Genomic DNA, 19293 nt, shown 5'->3' with positions numbered 1-19293 from the left:
ACTACTCTACAACAAACATTCTATTAAAAATAGTTATTGTCTGTGAAGAGTATTGCTAAAAAAGTCATACTGCCGTTGTGAGGGAAGGCCTGCATAATTCTTGCTGCTCCCCAACCCCCCAATCTTGGGAAGTTTTATTTATTTTTGAGCCTCTCATCACTCCTGAGGTATCACTGTTTAGAATCTGAAAGCACTAACTCCTATCTTTCATTGAACTACCAGGCTTCTCTGGAAGGGCTGGGACACATCCTCCTTCTCCACGGGGCCACGTAAGAAGCTGCTGTCTCTCGGCTCCAGGCCTTTCCTGTCTGGCCTGTGACTGTGTCTCTGGATCAGCCGTGAATTACTGTCAACTCGATCGCGTGGTGACTAGCTGCGGTGACTGTTCCCGATGTGGCATCTTGGGGGACCTGCCACGACTGCCCGGACACATACTTTCTCTCCACAGCGACTCTCAAGGAACCCCAGAAGCAGTCTCTGCTTGGACCTGGCACGGGACCCCTCACCATGCCTGGAAGCTGCGCTGCCCTCCTGCTCTCTGCCTTCAAGCGTCTGCAGAGACGCTCATCCTCTAGACCTTCCGCACGCCACCCTGGTCCACGACGCTGAGGGTATCGTGCTGACTGGAGCTGACGGGCAGGAAGAAGCAATACTCCAGATGATGCCCCCATGAGACGTAAGGACGTCAGAGGGTGAGTTTCCAGGGTGAGGGGAGGCTGGGAGCATTAGCAACAGCCCCTGCAAGGGAAATTCAGGTTGTTGCTCTGCACACACCCTGCCAGCCACACATCGAGGGGGAGGTCTTTTGGAAGCAACACGCACCACCAAGTGGCTACCTGACGCATTCGCTGCGTGGCCCATGATTGTTTTCAGAGTGACCAGAGCAAGGGAAGGCTTGGCAGCAAGTCCAGGCTCCTCGACCACACGGGCCTGTCACCAGCGCGTCCACACGAGGGATCCTGTACGAAGCCCCACGAAGCCCCAGCAGGAGACCCCTAGGGCACACGTCGGGGGCTGAGAAAAGCAGCAGCGAGAAACCATGCCTTCTCCTGTAGGCAGTTACCGTCCTTCCGAGAAACAGTTCCTGGCTTGCTACTGGGCCTGGCAGAGACGGAGCGAACCGTAAGACGCCGAGCTCCCACCATGAACGGGGCGGGGGGGGTGTCCTCTGACCGTCGAGCAGCACAGCCAGCCGTCAGCAAGTGGCAACGGTGCGTCAGGGACGCGGCTGCCTCCCCTTGCTCCTTCTGCGCCCGTGGTCTGGGGGTGCCCCTCACAAACCGCTGCCGACGAGGAGGAACTGGCTTGCTTTACGGACGCTCCTCGTGGCAGGCCGGCCCCAGGACCGCACGGGGCAGGACCGCAGGCTTGCGTTTGCTTTCCGCTCGGTCGGGACGGAGAGATGGACGCTGGTCCTCAGTGAGTTCCGGTATGAAATGAGAATTTTGCCAAACCCAACCATGGAGAGTCGAGCCGGCCTCTCAGAGACAGAAGCTGGAGGCTGAAACTGTCCGAGACTGTTCTTTCCCCTCGTCTGGGGGAGCCTTTCATTCCACTCTTCTCCATGCGTCTGGGCTCATCTCCCAGGTCTGGGTGCATCTAGGAGTTAGGACTCTGAGACTGGTACCCTCAGAATAATGTGGTCGTAATACTTGTCTTCTTCTGCAACTTGCTTTTTTACTTAAAAACATATTCTTTTTTCTTTTTTAAAGATTTTATTTGACAGAGGGAGAGAGACAGCGAGAGAGGGAATCACAAGCAGGGGGAGTGGGAGAGGGAGAAGCAGGCTCCGGCTGAGCAGGGAGCCTGACGTGGGGTTCGATTCCAGGACCCCGGGATCATGACCTGAGCCAAAGGCAGACGCTTAACGACTGAGCCACCTAGGTGCCCCCAAAAAGATATTCTTGACAAACACTTCTTCCGTTCTTCTTAATGGCTACGTGGTATTATTCCATGAGATGCCTACACCAGGATTTATTGAACCAATGTCTTAGGATATGTGGGTTGTTTCTGGTACTCTGTCATCCCTGTGCGGTGTTCTCTACAAGCTTTCTTTGCTCTCGAGATGTATCAACGACTACTACTGCAGTCTGCGTCTAGAAAATACTCTACTCATACCTTTCAAATGCATGTTTAACTTTGCTCCACCCATGAAAACCCCCAACCCCCCTATTTCCCTGGTAACAAGGTTTAGCTCCTTCAAAGCCAAGAGCCTCCCAAGATTCACGACCGCCAGGGGATGATGCACACACAGCTCATATTAACTCAGGAAGTGACATTACTGGATCAGGGGCCTCCGACAATCCACAAAAACAGCACATTTTTCATGTATCACCCAACTTTGGCTAAATTTTAAATTCGGAAGAAAGTCAATTCTGTGGCAAGGGACAAGCTGAGTAGGAGTGAAAGCAGACACAGGTCTTACCAGCCATCACTGACCTTGCTGTTGGTGGGAAACCCAGGGTCAGGAGATCTGGGTCTTGAAAAAGTAATGAGCCTTTTGGGGAATGGGAGCGAAGGTGAGACGGGTTGACCAAGTAGTTCTTTACTTTGGGAATTGAGAACTTTTAGCTCTTTTACTATGAAATCTATGGTTACAGTTGTAAAGACTAGATTTTCCGAAGTTGCTGTCTGTCACGTTCCCCATACAGTAGTGTCCTGGATACTTTCCTGTCCTCGTTGTGTCAAAGAATCAGAGAACTTTAGGGGTTGAGGAGAAACCGTGAAAGTTACCTCGTCTGAAGTGAATTTACCTAAGTCATAGGATATAAGGTCAATTTACAAAAATCAGTTGTATTTCTGTATGATGACAAAAAACCAGTTGGCAAATGAAATTAAACAAGAACAATTCCTGAGAGTCCTGTGTAGCTGGCACCAACTGCAGGCAAAGTGGCCCTGAGAGCCCAGGTGTCCTCTGCAGGCCGCAGGGGCAAGCCGCTGGCAAGACCGCAGACCAGGCTGGGGGAGGGATGAGGACGGCCCTGGAGCAAGGGGCAGAGCTGGCCGAGTCTGGGCACCTTTCTCCCAGGACAGCCCTGGACGAATGGAGAGGCAGGGGTGAGCTCACAAGGGCACCTTCCCCTACCACGTCCTGCCAAGGGGCCAGCTGAGGCCAACCTGGCAGGGCTCCTGCCTCTCCGGGTTCTCCCCCAGTCCTTCAGGGGGTCTCCCGGGAGCACACCCTAATAAAGCACCGACTGCCCATGAATTCCTGGTCAGCGGCTGCTTCTGGGAGCACAAGTGAAGCCACTCCTTTGTAAAGATTTATGTACAACCACAGGTACTAGATCCCTACGTGTATATGCATATTTATTACGTTGGATGTAACCTGATCGTTGCAGTGAATGTATCATTTAGGACTTTTCATATATGATTGTACATCATATGGGTATAAAATGAGCTGCAATAAGCAAATTTTAATACCAAAATGATAAGGTTCAATTTTTTCTGCTCAAAGAGATCAATAAAGTTCTTTCTCAAGAGATCATCTACCTGAGTAATTTTTTTTTAAACAGTGCTATTTAAAATTAATTTATTACATATTCTACTAAATAACTAAGAGAAAAAAAGATCAGGATATACTGAGCGAGCTGGTACAGGTTAAGGGTTAATAGCTCAGGCTCTAACATACCGGGCAGACCCCATCATGCACCAGCTCTGTGGATTAAGTTACTAAATTCTAGAATTTGTGGACTAAACTTTGTGATTTCAGTTCTCTGACTCTAGAACGATTTTCCTTATCTGGAGAAAGAGGACGGTAACAGCACGTTCCTTCCACGGCTGCCATGGGGACGGAGAACGCAGACAAAAGCTCAGCGAGACACCCAACATGTCTGCTGGTGTCGCTGGACGTGAATTCCCCGACGAAAGAGCCACGCGGACGGCGTGACAGCAGTGCGTGAAGACCGTGCACACTTACTTGTAATGTAGTATCAAAGACCACAAGCTTTGAACTGGTGGGAACGATGTCGTAACACTTGTGTGACCTCATGAAGCGCATGTAAACACCACTTTCTGAGTCTTCTGCTAAAAAGGAAAGAAAAAAGGCAAATATCAGCAACAACGAAGGGCTTGCTCATCAGCTGGTGAGCAGGTATGAAAACCTGCGGCCGAAAGACTTATGGACACTGTGACAGGTTTTCCCATAAGCGCGAGAAGGCAAGGGCGCTCACGCGTGCAGATCCTATCCAACACCGCCCTGGAGATCCTCACCTGGACAGTATGGCAAGGAGAGAAACAAAGGCGTACAGACTGAAAAGGAGAAAGCAAAACTGTCTTTACTGGCAGATCATATGATTTTTTTTACAAAGAAGATACCAAAGAAATCGACAAAAGAAGCTCCCAGACCTAAAAGAAATGAGTTGAGCAAGGTCACAGAATGCAGCATTACTAAAAATAAAGAAACACGTAATTTACAAATAAATAATGAATACATAATTTACAATAAACGCTAAATGAAAATACGGATCTACCCAAGGAGACAGGGCACTGAAAACGGTAACTATATGGACAGATACACAGATTCTTTAAATCTCTGTAAATGTTAGTGACAGTTGGCAAAAGGATGGCAAAGATTTGTGGGGGTTCCAGCAGATTTATAAGCGAACGGCACGGTGCCACCACCCAACCGATGATGCAGAAATCTGGGCTTCCTCCTCATCACATGACCTCTGCCACCCTCCCCGGTTTATCATGGGGCCCTGCAGAGTTTACCACAAATCTCTCTGTAATTCATCCACTTCTCCCCACCTCCACGGCCCCTGGCCTGGGTCTGATAAATGCCCTCACTTCCTAACTGGTCTTTCTGCGTTCAGTCCTGTTCTCTTCAATAGCTGTCCACACTGCATCCAGAATGGTTTTGCCAGATGCACATTTGATCATGTCACTCCGCTGCTGAGAACACTTCAATGGGTTTCAAAAAAGACAGAATCCCTGGTGTAGCCTATGAGACCCGGCCTGAAAGGTGTGGCCCCTCCGACACCCCAGCCTCACAGGTCACGGCCCGCACCCCCGTGCGCGTCCAGTCACCATGTCTTCTCTTCATCCCTCCTAAATGCTAGGCTCTCTTCTTCCACGGGACCTTCAACCACTGTCTCCTCCATCTTCAACATTTTGTCCATTTCTTCTTGGCCCCGTTAAACCCTCCTGTGCTAGACTGTGCTCAAGGCCATGACCGAGAAGTTGTGGAACCAGAATTTAAACCTGGACGCCTCGATTCCAAAGCTGCGTTCCTATCCGGGATGATCACCCACTGCCCCCGCCAGCAACGGCCCAACTCCTAACCGGTCTTCATGGTTGAGGGTAAAGTATACTACTTCCAAGGGACTTCTTCGACAACCTCACTTAGCCCACACTGATCTGTACATTTTGGGAAGATTGAGAGTATCTGGGAAATATCTTGGAAAAAAAAAATTATTGTTTAGTAATTACCAAAGTAAGTGTTGAACAGCGTGACACTAACCAAGTTCCTCAACTGTGGAAGGGGCTCGTTATCCCTTGTATGTCCTACAGTAAACGCTCCGCATACGCTGCCTGGTTTGCCAATTTCATGACAAACTATGCAAACACTCCCAAATCTCTATTTCCAATCCTGACTGCTCTCCCAGGTCCTGGAATGCATAACCCTACTGTTCCATGCACCTCCCGGCCAGTTCCTTCTTAAGCATCTCCCTGCCTGCTTGAGCAAGAGTCGGCCATCCTGGTCTAGCATCCATGAACCTCCTCATTCCTCTACCTCCTGTTCCCATGTCCAGGCAAACAGCTCCCTGCGAAGTTCCCGACTGTATTTAATCTCACTTTCTTGTATTTGTCCATTCTGCTTTAACTTAAACATCCTTCTCTACACTTTGTCCAATTTCAACCCAACCTCAAATGCCATATTATCCACAGAATGTTCACTATGGGCCAAGCATTTTTATATCGTATCCCTCACTTAATTTACATAACAACGTTGAGGGGTATGCCTTAACTTCTTCGCTTTACGTATGAGCAAACTGAGATGAGGAGAAGCTGGGGAGCTGGCCTAAAGTCAGGATTTAAACTGAAGCAGGATTTACACCTACATCCAGGACCCCAACACTTCCCGAGAGAACTCTGCAGCTTCATCAATGCACGCACATGTCGGACAGAGGCCTGTGGAGTGCTGCGCTCCATCAGGCAAGGTCCCTGGTGTTGAGATGTGAAGGTGAACACAACAGGCAGTCTCTGCCCTCCAAGCCCACGCGCTGGTGGAGAACGATGGCACCCGGATATATGCCACGTGGCAGGAGAAGCCCTGGACCATGAGAGATCACCTGGGCGGACAACCAACCCTGGGTCAGAAAGGCAAGGAAGTTTAACGACCTCCTCCTCTGAAGACGTGCGGACCTCGACCTATACTTCTCATCAGCGGTCACTTCACATCTCATTTGTAGTGATCTGTGCAGCTCTAACTCTTCTCCTTCTGGGCCGATCACTCCTTTGAATGGCCAGGACTTTGCTCATCTACTACATTAATGAATTTAGTTAATAACTACTTATTGCCTATGGTCTCTGTGTGGTTCTCCGAAAGCTGGTCAGTTGGATTTGTATGATCCTTCTCTCATGATCTCAGTCTTGGGGTGATGTGTTTTGGGAGGGAGACCAAAAGGTCAAATGCCATCTCAACCCACCATAGCAAGGGCACCTGTCTCAACATGACTCACCACCCGGATCCCCTGGCCCAGGTAGTCTCGATCAGGTTTCTGCGCTATGGTTACTCTGACCTTCTGTCCTGTAGTCTTTGCAAGAAAGTCACCATGTGCAGCCCTTACTGAAAGGTCAGGAGCTAGGCTCCACCTCCTTGAGGACAGAGCATCTCCATACGTTATTTGGAATTATTCTGTACAGAATTATCTGTCTGTCTGTATCAGTATGGATTTATAATACTTATTTGGGTCAGGAAGCCCCCAGGGCGTTCACCCCCCTCTGACAGCTCTGTGTGCTGCTCGGGAGCATGCTCCAAGTTCGGATAGCCTTCTGCCCTGCTCTGACTTCCTGCATGCCCCCCCCCACCGCCCGGACTTCCCTGCTCAGACACATGGCCTCCACATCAGCCGGGAGTCTGTGGAGAGCTGGGCTCTCTGGGATCTCCTCGGTGAGGGCCGCTTCAGTCAGCGAAGGCGGTGTGAGGGGGACTCCCTCGCTCTCTGTCTGAGCACACCCCAGTCTCCACGACAGGGGGGGGACATGTTTCGTCCATCACCAGCGTCTGACGCTATTAGCATGGTACTTGTTACGGTTCACAAACTGGTAAAATAATGACGAACAAATTCCATTCGTTATTCAGACTTGCTCAGTTTTGATCCCTCCAGGATAGCACATGACATTCAGCCATGGCTCCTTACGTTCCTCTTGGCTGAGGCAGTTTCCCGGACCTTCCTTGTTCTGATGGTCTTGAGGAATCCCGGGAGGCACTTGGCAGGAAGCCCCTCGGCTGGGGAATCTGACCTGCTCCTCACAGTTAGTATGGGTTTGGAGAAGGACCTACAACATTTTTTTAAAATGTAAGAAGCCTGACCAAAGAAAGCCAAATGTTAAATATGTAAAACAAATTATAGTAAAATTTATTTTGGTTTGTAATAAGGATAGAGATTATTACTGCTGTAACAAAACCATATCAAGAACAAAGGTATTAGTATTTTAAATTAGGAAAACAAAGTGAACTATTATAAAATGTCATGGCTTCCCTACACTGAGTATGAACTTACTTACTTTTTTTTTTTTTTTTAAGATTTTATTTATTTATTTGACAGAGGCAGAGATAGCGAGAGCAGGAACACAAGCAGGGGGAGTGGGAGAGGGAGAAGCAGGCTTCCCACTGAGCAGGGAGCCCGATGCGGGGCTCGATCCCAGGACCCTGGGATCATGACCTGAGCCAAAACCAAGGGTTGGATGCTTAATCGACTGAGCCACCCAGGTGCCCCAGGATGAAGGCACTTTATTTTTTTAAAGATTTGTATTTATTTGAAGAAAGAGAAAGACAGAGAGAGAGCATGAGCGGAGAGAGAGGAAGAAGGAAAGGGAGAAGCACACTCCCTGCTGAGCAGGGAGCCAATTCCGGGCTCGATCCCAGGACCCCAAGATCATGACCTGAGCTGAAGGCAGATGCTTAATGACCGAGCCACCCAGGCGCCCCGATGAAGGTATTTTAAAACAAAATTCACAAATCACCCCAAACTTCATTTAAAACCCCCCTGAAACCAAAAGCCCCAACTCCTTATTTCCAATCCCCATAATTTTAACTTAATATATAGATATTTCATTGTAATTCCACAAACGATCAATGTTAGTTTTTTTTTTTTAATTTTTTAAAGATTTTATTTATTTATTTGACAGAGAGAGACACAGCGAGAGAGGGAACACAAGCAGGGGGAGTGGGAAAGGGAGAAGCAGGCTTCCCACCAAGCAGGGAGCCCGATGCAGGGCTCGATCCCAGGACCCTGGGATCATGACCTGAGCCGAAGGCAGACGCTTAACGACTGAGCCACCCAGGCGCCCCAGATCAATGTTAGTTTTTTAAAAATGTATCTTTTATTCTTTATTCTACATTTTGAAAGACAAGTTTACTATACACATATGCTATCTTTTATTTTTTAGAAAACCATTTAAAATAGTTGAGCAAGAAATAAGCAAAAATGGGGAACATGGAACTTAAAGTATATGGGAAAGCCCAGACTCATGTTAAGTTTTCCTGAAGTGCTTAGAAACATAAATGTTAACAAAGTCAATGCTTAAATATCATTTTACAGGTATAAGGTTTACCCCCTTATTGGTCTTTTCCAAGAACTAGGATCTTACTTTTGTTAAGAGGTAGCAAAATAAAGGAAGTGCATTAGATTTTTTTCTCTCCATTCTTTCTGCATTTGGTTTGGTGCATACGGGCAGCGAGTCCCCACCGAGGGGGAAGTGCATGGGCTCTTCCAGGAAGGGCAAAGACTCAGGAGGAAATAAGTGTGGGTGGGTAAAGGCACACAGTCTCTCCTGCTAGTTCAAAACCGGCTGTAATAAATGCCTGAGGGATATCACAGACAGACAGAGCCGTGACCTTGAAATTACATGTGACTCCCGTTCACTTTAAAATGGCTTCATGTTGAATTCTGGGAGCCACACGACTGAAATGTTCACCCCAGCCAACATTCCCTCATTCTCAGGACACAGACAGACTACTCCGCTGAAGCCGCGGTGAGGATCAAGCCCCGAGCACCCGACACGCCGGCAGGATGGGGCCGCGCTGACAGGGACGATGCCAGCAACTGCCTCGCGGCCACCAGCACCTTCTACCAAGTATATTTCCAGCAACTTACAGACGTTTCCTTCTCCCTCTAGCTTATTAAGGATTTTGTTAAAGGAACATATGCTGACCTTGCTCTAGTGCTATTTTGGTATCTACTGAGATGACCAGAAGCTCCTCTCCTTTAACTGGCGGATGTTAATTCCTTGGTGATTTCTTAGTAAACTGCGGTCTTCTTACATTTCCGGGACAACACCTTGCTTGGTTACCGTGCAGCTCGGGGCTCCTCCTGCTGATGTGTACTCGGGCTCTGTCCATATTCTCAAGGCCAGGTTAAGTCATCTGTTTTCTTCTGTGTGTGCCATCAACCGGTATGGATGTCAGGGTCAAGCTCGCTTCACAGAATGAGCTGGAAGCTGCCATCTTTTTCTATGCCCCGAAATAAAGTAAATTGCCTACATGTTAACCGCTCCTTGAAGGCCTTACAGAATGCACCCACTGACGGGCTGGACACCGGGCCTCTTTTGCAGAGGCAAAGGAAGGCTGAGGACTTTTCATTACTTTTTTTTTTTTTTTTAAATAGCTTTGTTGAGATAGTATTCACATCCATACCGTTCACCTATTTAAAGTAGACAATTCAACTGATTTTAAATTTCTTTTATGGTGACTTAAAAGAGTTCTAAATTTATCGATATAGTTTGATATACTCAGGTTTCTTTTAATGCTATTTCCTAAATCTTTGCATTTTTAATTAAGAACCCCCCCTGACTTCTGAAATTTGCATTTTCACTCACTACATTCCTGAACAGACTTGACAGACGTTTGCCCACTTCTTTGGTCTCTTCCAAGAAGTAAGCTTTTGGTGTTGTTGAGCAAGACTACGTTTTGTATTCCATTTCATTGATTGCTGCCATTTCAGTAGGATTTTAGGAGGGAAAAGAGATACATGAATATATTCAGCAAATCATCTTGAGTCACAAGTAGGGCAGCCCAATGCAGTCAATTCCATCAGGTGAACTGAAGTCTGTGCGTCAGCAGAGTCCCACACCGGCGTGCTGCAGTCTGAGATTCGGACAGAACGCTACTCCAACCCCTGTGACTCACTACAGTGTGCCAGAGCTTGGACATCTGTCTGTGAAAGCACGCACATCTTTGGGGTTTAGCAATATGGCGGGTCCTTCTGCAGCGGACCCTCTGGTGACCCAACACGGCACATCATTTGCAGAGTAAGGCACTAACAGAAGATCCGTCTAGAGCCTCCCAGGCTTCTGGGGCTTCCCTCAGGCCTGGCAGGCAGCAGGCGGGTCTTCTCCAATGGGAGCTCCAGGTAGTCTGGGGTCCGGCAGGAGGGAATGTAGAAGGAAGAAGAGGGCAGGGCTGGACCAAACCTAGATGAGAACTGTCACCGCCTTCTGTGTGAGCTCGGGCAAACGACTTCATGCCCTTAGCTTGCATTTCTTCATTTGTAAAATGGGGATAACACCGTCTTTCTTGCAGGGTGACTGAGGAATGGGGATAAACCAACTCCAACACCCCATCCCACGCAGCACTCACGTGGGGAAAAGTCTGACAGTGCAGGTACTAAAACTGTGGCTGAATAAACCACTGTCACCGCATGACGTGCTAATGGTGACTTCGACCTTTCAATTCCCGCCTCTCCAGGCCTTCTCGGGCCTTCATCACAGGCCAGACCTGCGGAGAGTGTCCTGCTCGGCAGGCGTGGTCGTGAACGCTACACTCATGTTCCTTAATCCTCATAGAATCCTATTAGCTAGGTGCTGCGAGTATGTCCCAGTTACACATGAAGAAGCTGAAGCGTGGAATAACTTGCCTGAGGTCCCACAGCTATTAGGTGGAAGGAACGGGGTTCCAAGCTGGCTCTGACCCGTGCTCCTAGTGACTATGATGCTAATTACACACACAACTCGGGGTGGGGGGGCACGCCATACACGTGCTCCAAAGCTAGAGAAGTCGTGGGAAAAGCGAGAGCAAACCAGGGTGTAAATAAGCACGTGAGAGTGCGGACACGTGTCTTCTCGAGATCTTATTGGGATGATGAGACACTCCATCAAAAAAAGAAGCCTATGATCTATAAACTGCTGGTAACAGCTTATCGTTAGTTACAAACGACCAATGTAGAACCATGAATCAGGCAGTTCCATAAATTCAGATTCACAGGAAATAGCTCGAGTGGGACAGATTAAAAAGTGACAAAAATTTAACCAAAAGGTCCCCAAATGAGTTTCCTCCCCCAAACTGACTCCCCCGCCCTTCTATTGTCAGGGATAAGCGAGGCTGCTTCTCCTCTGACGTCAGTACCACTGCAATCCCAGCCACAAAGGAAAGACCTAAAAGACGTTTTCCTCAGTTACCAGATTACGTAAGCGAGCCACCCCGTTTCCACCCACTGCTGCCGTCGTTCTGCCGCCGAGAGCTCTGCCTCCATATGGGGGGGGGCTCTGCACCTCTGGGCGGCACCCCGAGTCCTCGTCCTCCCCACACGCCCCCAGCTGTCACTGCTCTGTGAGGGGCACACATTGACTTGGCAGATGGATTTCCTCTCAGTCTTTCACAGAAATGCCTTCTTTCTTTATAAGAAACAACTCTAATGACCTGAAATACACTGAGCTTACGTGCCGGAGTAAGAGTTAAAACCTTTAAAATATATATACATGTACATACACACATACATACACACACACGTATACATGTATGTTCAAATATGGAACAAGTATGTACTGAAAACGAAGTCTCATTCATCACCGTATCTTTGAAACATGGCGAGCGGTAAGTTTTCAGTCCCCATCCTCACAGAGCTTACAAGTCAGTGACCAAGAAACACGAGTAACTGCCTCTCTCCTCCGCAGCCCCCATCAAGCCTGAGGGATCAAGAGAGAACCATCAGGTCCCGTCTGGGGCTTCGGGAAAGGCTTCCCCCGGGAAGTGAAGTCTGGGCTGAGATCTGAAGAAAACTAGCAGGTGGCCAAGGGGAGAGGAGGACCAGCCCGGGGAGGGGGGCGGCCGAGGAGCGGCGGAGGGGGACGTGAGCACAGAGGTGCGGAGGGGGCGCCGGGGGACGGCAGAGAGCAGGTGAGGAAATGTGGGCTCCAGCCCAAAGGCGAAGGCGAACCACCGAAGGCTTTCAAGCCCGGGAGCGACATGATAAAATACCTCTAAGGGCGGCGGGGACTCCTGACTGGAGGGCCGAGACGATGCTGGGAGCAGCACCACCCACGGCCTGGCCTCGAGCGCTGGCACAGGTGACAGTGACGACGGTGACATGGCTTCATCACCAGGACGTGGGAGGGGGAGCGAGCCGGAGCGTCGTGCTGGTTAATACAACAACTCGATGGACGGGCCGCCGCTCACCCAACTCGGCCGGGTAAAAGCAGGGAGGACGGGGCGCAGGAGGCTAGAACCCGAGGCCACCGCAGGGCAGCAGAGGTGTCGAGCAGACAACTGGGGGCTCGGGGTGTCTGCTCGGGCATCGCCAGTCACGAAGCATCGTGGTGATTAAACACATGGGGTTCAAACCCTGGGCAACAGGCCCCAGGGTCCGTAAGGTGACGGCAGCGAGCGAGGCCGTGGAACACGAAGGCCCACGAGCAAACGTCCGGTGCTCGAGAAAGAAGAGTAAAGACCATCGAGGAGATACGACCGCCCGCCGGCTGTGCCCGAGGGGCCTGCAAGGGTGCTCTGGGGCGCGGGCAGAGGCCGTCGCTGTGGACCGTCACGAAGGGCTCAAAGCAAGAAGAGGCGTGACAGGTGTCCAGTGGAGTCTGCACAGCGCAGACACTAGCAAGCGCCTCGCGGGCTCAGGCGGAAGCAGGCCAGCGAATTACAGGAGGTGGGAAAACAGAAAGAGGATTTCCGAATAAAAGCCGATTTCGTGCCGGTTACGTGCACTGGCTCACAGCACAGGACTGTGTTTGAATCCTGCTTCTCCACCTTCCTAGATACGGCCCCAAGGTCATTTATTTCTCCTCTGACTTTCTTGATTTCTTCCTCTATAAAACAGGGATGATAAAAACGGTTTACCTCTCAAGGCTGCTCTGAGGGTTCGATAAATGTGAACACAGTACTCGATACGCTTCATACATGCTGGTTCTGAGAACCACAAAAAAGGGATATAAAAAATCTTCCATTTCTTTCAAGTAAGCTCCAAATGCTCTGTAGTATCGAGTTTCCCCTCTTTAAAAGCTACAGGTGAAACTTAAAGTCACAGAGATGCTATATAGTATCTTTCAGGGACTCTGCGGCCCACACACAGCTGTAGGCTGGGCCCATCCCTGGCCACCGCCCCGCCGTGTGAATCGCGGGTCTGGACTGCGGCCTGCGCACTGGTGGGGTCGGAGCTGAGTGCCACCCAGGAGCAGGCAAAGTCAGTCTTGAGAGGGAAGGTCATGGAGATCCATCCGTCATGGAGAGATGCATGCAGAATGCTGCCTCAGCTCCTGATGACTTTCCAGTTACTTGTGAAGCCTGGAGACAGGCCCCTCCTTCCAATGCTCCCCAGTCTTCTGCACTCTCCTCTTTATTTCAAGTAGTCAAGATCTTTCCATTTCGGGAAACAAAACCTCCCCAGTCTACAAGACGACTACTCTATCTCATCAAATCTGAGATACCATCAAATGTCAAGCTACAGCCTGACTTCAGAAATATGAAAACGCATACCTTAAAATCCATTAAATATGGCAAGTTTTTAAGTATGGGGCCAGCTGGAGAAGAAAAATTTTAATTGTAAATGTTTCATAAAAGTGTAACTACTTTTATAATTAAGAGAAAATCTCTTGTCTAAGGTGAGGATATAAACTCAGTAGGGAAGCACAGAGTTTGGATGATAGATTATCAGAGCCTTCCAAGAATCTATAATAATCTTATCATTACGGGGGAGCGGTGGAGGGGTGAGGACAAGCCTGTCACAGGGGCCTCTCTACCACCAGAGGTCAGCACTCCTCACATCAGCGCCAGCGCCGACCAAGTGGACTCAGCTGAGCCTCACTGAGCAGCGGCTCTAGGGCTGGTGATAAAGGGGGTGCGGGGGTGCTCTGTAGTTACCACAAAAACACAGACAATTCTCCCTGAAGTCCGAGCAGTGTTTCTCAGACTTTTTCACCGTCCAATCCCCCTCTGAAACTTCTTATACATTTTCCCTCTTAACTGTCCCTCCCCCATGAAACTTTAATACCACAGATACACTATGTATCTGTTCATGTACTGTGGCCCTCTGGAGAGCCACAAACCACTGTAACATCTAAGATCTTCTGTCCCCTGACAAGAACCAAGCTTTGCTCACTTTGCTCCCCAGCTCAGAATGAGTTTGAGTGGGCACAAAATTTTGGTTCTCTTTATAGGGTGGCTGGTAGTTGCTTTAGGCCATATTTTTGAATTAGAAGGAAAAGTTCAAGTTCACCAAGTGCCAGGCCTTGTTTTAGACAGAAAACTCACAATGACAGCAGCAACAAAACAAGCCGGCAAAGCCCCAAGAGACTATGGATTATCTGAGGATGCAGCTACTTCATTACCAAACTGGGCCTAAAACTCTGAGAATCTTGACTGAAAAATAATGCCTTCCCTCCTAAAAAAGGTGGCCCCTGTTTCTTACATACTTTTGATCCGTGTAGGCTCGGTTGACCAGCCTTGCTAGAAAAATGAGTTGGAGGTGAGCTCTGAAGATTACGCTTTGGAAAATGCTGTGAGGGTGAAGAAGGACAGCCAGGACAGCAAGGGTGGTCTGGGATCAGGGAAGAGTCAGATGGCGAGGTAAGAGGGGAGAAGCCGGCGGGAGAGCCAGCTAAGTGGGACGAGAATCCACAGCAAGCTACTGAAAACCTGAACTCAGTGAAGAGTCCGTGACAGCTGAAGGGACAAGAGGGAAGCTGGGAGATAACACACATAGCTCCAAGGGGCTGTTAAATTCTTGCAGTGGTGCCAGAATTATAGATTTACTAATCACGAATGAATGGCTGGCACTTATCTACTTCGGAAAGCATTCCTGGGCTGTGTTTAGGTCCCTACGAAGTACTTGTGCTTGGTCCCACCATTAAATAAGTCCAAGACAATTAATCCTGATAAAAACGAACATAAATATGATTGACATGTGAATAAAAAATTGGAAAAGCAAACACATCCAGTGATTGCTATGGGTGAGGCACTGTTCTCATCCCTTTGCATACGCAGAACCATGGAGGCCTCCCAACACTCCATAAAGTAACATTTACGGAGATGCTGTCCTCGCTAGGAGTCCCAACACTGCTGAGCACCTACGATGCGCCAGCCATCTCAGGCACGGGGAACAGCAAGACGGGTTGTGAAAGAGGCACAGAAGGGATTTAGGGGGATGGCCTCAAAGAGAGGGCAACATCTGGGCAGAGCGGTGATGCATCAGTAAGATTGGCAGGATGGAGACAGAGGAAGAGGAGGTCTTGCCCACAGTATGATGGGACATCCAATGTACAGAGACCACGAAAGGTACACAGAGCAGGGGTCTGGCCAACTACACCTGGGAGCCAAATCCGGCCTGCTTTGTATTTAATTTAATTTACTTATTTATTTAAAAGATTTTATTTATTTGACAGAGAGAGAAAGAAAGCAAGCACAAGCAGGGGGAACGGCAGGCAGAGGGAGAAGCAGGCTCCCCGCCGAGCAGGGAGCCGGATGCGGGGCTCAATCCTAGAATCCCGGGATCATGACCTGAGCCGAAGGCAGACGCTTAACCAGCTGAGCCACCCAGGCGCCCCACCGGCCTGCTTTTTAAATAAAGTTTCACTGGAGTGTAGCCTGTTGGATTGAGTTTGGTCTTCCGTGGCTTTCTGCCTAGCTGCTGCACGGGCGAGCTGGGGAGTCGTGACAGAGACAGAGACCATCTGGCCCTTTGCAGAAGTTTGCCGAGGCCTGTTCTAGAGCCTTGTTCTTCACAGAGGGGTCTATGAAGCAGCAGCACTGGGAAGCTTGGCAGAAATGCAGACTGTCAGGTGCCCCCCTCACCCCCCAGACCCCCAGAATTAGTATCTGCCTCTTAAAAAGATCTCTGGTGATTTCTGGCACAGAACACTCTCTGATCACTGGTGTGTATGGCTGGGAGGAGGTGGTGAGGCTGCAGATGAAGAGAAGCACGCACTTATCCTATATATAGACGGGAGACAGTGGTAAAGATTTCCCGTAAAGGAGTGGTCCCTCCGTCAGAGTGTAATAAGGAGAAGGGTTGGCAGCAGAAAGTGGGCAGGCCACTGGTGTCAGAACCCAGGCAAAAGATGACCGTGACCAGGCATGGTGGATCGTGGTATAGCTTTTTCCTCCTTCCCAGAAGCAAATGACATTTTAAAAGATGACTGACTTCACCAGTGCCCCCAAACTGTTTCTAACAAATATAGTATCAATTATAATTTATTAGGAAATAGAAAAATACTTGATAACAAAAATATTAGTCATCATGTGTTTCTGTGTATAGCAAATATATCTCCATCTAAGCAATATGTCCAGAGTGCAAGGCATACATACGTTACAACATTAATTGGATAAGGAAATTTAAAGATTTAATGAGGATCTATTCAACAGCTCTCTATTATGTAGGCTGCTAACACATCAGTTCACAGGATATTTAAAGGTGTAATGGCTTAAACTGTTAGGACTCCCCCCCCACACCACCAAATAAATGTAAGATTCTGCTTGATATTCAGTTTTTCCATACCATGGATGAATAAGCAATATAAAGTTCAAAAGAAACAAAGCAGCATTTTAGACAACCACGCCAACACTATTTCTTCTTCCAGCTCTGCTAACGGCTTCCAAGCGAGTGCTTAACATTCTGCCTCCTTAAAAATCTAGAAAAGTTTGACAGGGTTATTTGTGGGATTCAGCATGCTTTAAAGTAATGACAGCAATATAGATAAAAATAGATGGGAGAAAACAGGAAATCCCCTTTCTTAGATGCTTAGGTTTAATACTTCGCATTCATTATGTTGGCAGAAACAATGAAAAGAAACAAGGCTTGTGTATCGGCTTTGAGAAATACAACATAATTAAATCAATAAATCTCAAGTAAGAAACCACCCCCCCATCAAATCCATGTTGAGAACAATCTCTATGTTAAGATTCATTAATAATAAAAGCCTTAAAAAGTCCATGAATTCAGTAAAGTGGTTAATAGCACTTAAAAAATAATAGTAACATTTCCAGAGCACTTACTATGGGTCTACACTGTATTACCACTCCACAAATTATCTCATTTAATCCTCAACACACCCCAGTATTAGCTCCATTTTATAAAAAGGGAAAGTAAGGCACAGAAGAGTTCAGTAACTTGTCCAAAGTCACAGAGCTGAATAGGAAATGGAGCTAAGACGTGAAGCTGGGACTGTGTTCTTAACCGTAACTGTGGGCACCTTGCTGACACATCTGCTCTCCACTTTCCTCTTGCCCCCACATGAATCTGCAGAAAGTTTAAATGCAATAGACTCTCATCGTTACTGATCTCAGGGACAAAGAAAACCCCCATGGTTTAGACATTCAAAGTCTCAGTTGAAAGGGAGACACACCATATTGCCCTGTGGACAGTGGTCAAAATTTGACCTGCCACACGGAACTGATGAGTAACGGGGTGGATTCGATTTAAGATACTGGATTATTTTTCAGTAGGATAAAATGCAAATTAAGTCCCAGTAAGATTCTGAAATGTATCGTGTAACTGCTGGTTAATAATAAATACGGATGCAGACTTTTAACGATAATTACCACGCATGCATTATCTTCCAGCTAACGTATTTGTGAAATGCTGCAGGGAATGTAAAACATAAAATAAATGTAGGTACTGGCCTAATACTGTCTGGTTAATATTCTCATCTTCGGCTGTGTATGCTTATTTAAGTGATTGCCTGACTGTAAATGAACACAAGTATTAAAGTAAAGTTGGCACAGGGCACAGCATCCACATGGCACATTCTTTGTTCCAGGAGCTTTATTCCATCAATACTCTCAGCAAAAAGACAAGTCACCAAGTAAATAACGCAAGTACACCAGGCAGTGTGGGGTTCTTTTAAAATAAATGCCTCAAATTGTCAAACATCTTGTACGAAGTTCTTTTTCGACTTTGAGCTCATCATATTCCATTTCAAATGTCAATTTTGCCAAAAAACAAGCTTATCCCCTTCCAGTTTTAACAGTTTCAAAATAAGATCCAGGTGAACGCTCATCTATTCCGTTTTAAAATACTAATTTTGCCAGAGAGCAAACTCGCCCCTTCATATTTTAACAGCTTCTAGACAAGATCCAGGCAAGTAAGAAGAAAACAGGGCAGGAAAAAGAGAAACCGAGTGAGAGAAGAGGCGACGGAAATGATGGGAGTGACAGGGTCACCTGAACTCCAAACCAATGCACTAAGCCGCTTCTGGTGTTCCTATTTAACTTTCCCTATTAACCAGCAGACACACCCTGCTGGCGGTATTTTCGGAAACACAGATAAGGGAACCAGTCGGTGTTATTTAAAGGTAGGGGCCATCGACAGAATTTGGGGGTTACCTCTACGGGTACCGTGGCATTACAGCAATTAGGCTGCATGACACCTTGCTCGCCTTCGAGTTCGGCTCGTAAGGACAAAAGGGCCGCCCTTCGGTGTCGGTGCGGATGGCCGGCTTGCGCCGCTCCCCTCCCGAGCCCGGCTGGGATTCCAGCCGCGAACGGCACCCGCGGGCCACTGCAGACGTCCCCTGTGCCGGCCCGGCGGCTGCATCCCCGGCCGTGCTCGCCAGGCACCGGGGGCCGCACGGCCTCCGGGGCGTGAACCCCGGCGGTCCCCGCGCCCCGGCCCCTCGGCGACGACACGGAGCGCGTTCCGGCGGGGGGCACTCACCTTCTTCTTCCAACTCGAATTTCTCCAGCATGCCGGCTTCCGCGGGTCCCGGGGCCGCCGCCAGCGCCGCCTGAGGAGGAGGAGGACAGGGATCAGCATGCGCTCGGCGGCGCTCGTCCCGGCCGCGGGGGCGGGGGCGCGGGGGCGCGGGGCGGGGACGCGGGGCGGGGGCGCGCGGGGCGCGGGCGGGGGCGCG

General features: G+C 48.7%; 1 protein-coding gene across 11 annotated transcripts in view; it reads right to left on the bottom strand.

Moving 5' to 3' along the window:
- The window catches only part of PRKAG2 (protein kinase AMP-activated non-catalytic subunit gamma 2), a 252372-nt gene that overhangs the window by 34350 nt on the left and 198729 nt on the right, over nt 1–19293 (bottom strand). For 9 of the 11 annotated variants that reach the window (XM_032394363.1, XM_032394368.1, XM_032394365.1 and 6 more), the window contains 2 exons: nt 19098–19167; nt 3920–4026 (listed from right to left, as the gene is read on the bottom strand). In XM_032394363.1, the coding sequence (XP_032250254.1) occupies nt 3920–4026; nt 19098–19167 (177 nt within the window). The remainder of the gene's footprint in view (nt 1–3919; nt 4027–19097; nt 19168–19293) is intronic. The other 2 variants (XM_032394364.1, XM_032394374.1) reach the window with 2 other exon arrangements.

This window comes from Phoca vitulina, unplaced genomic scaffold (assembly GCF_004348235.1).
Source record: "Phoca vitulina isolate PV1807 unplaced genomic scaffold, GSC_HSeal_1.0 scaffold80, whole genome shotgun sequence".
Lineage (NCBI taxonomy): Eukaryota > Metazoa > Chordata > Mammalia > Carnivora > Phocidae > Phoca > Phoca vitulina.
Note: the sequence above shows the minus strand (reverse complement) of the source record. Positions and strands in the feature narration are given on the sequence as shown.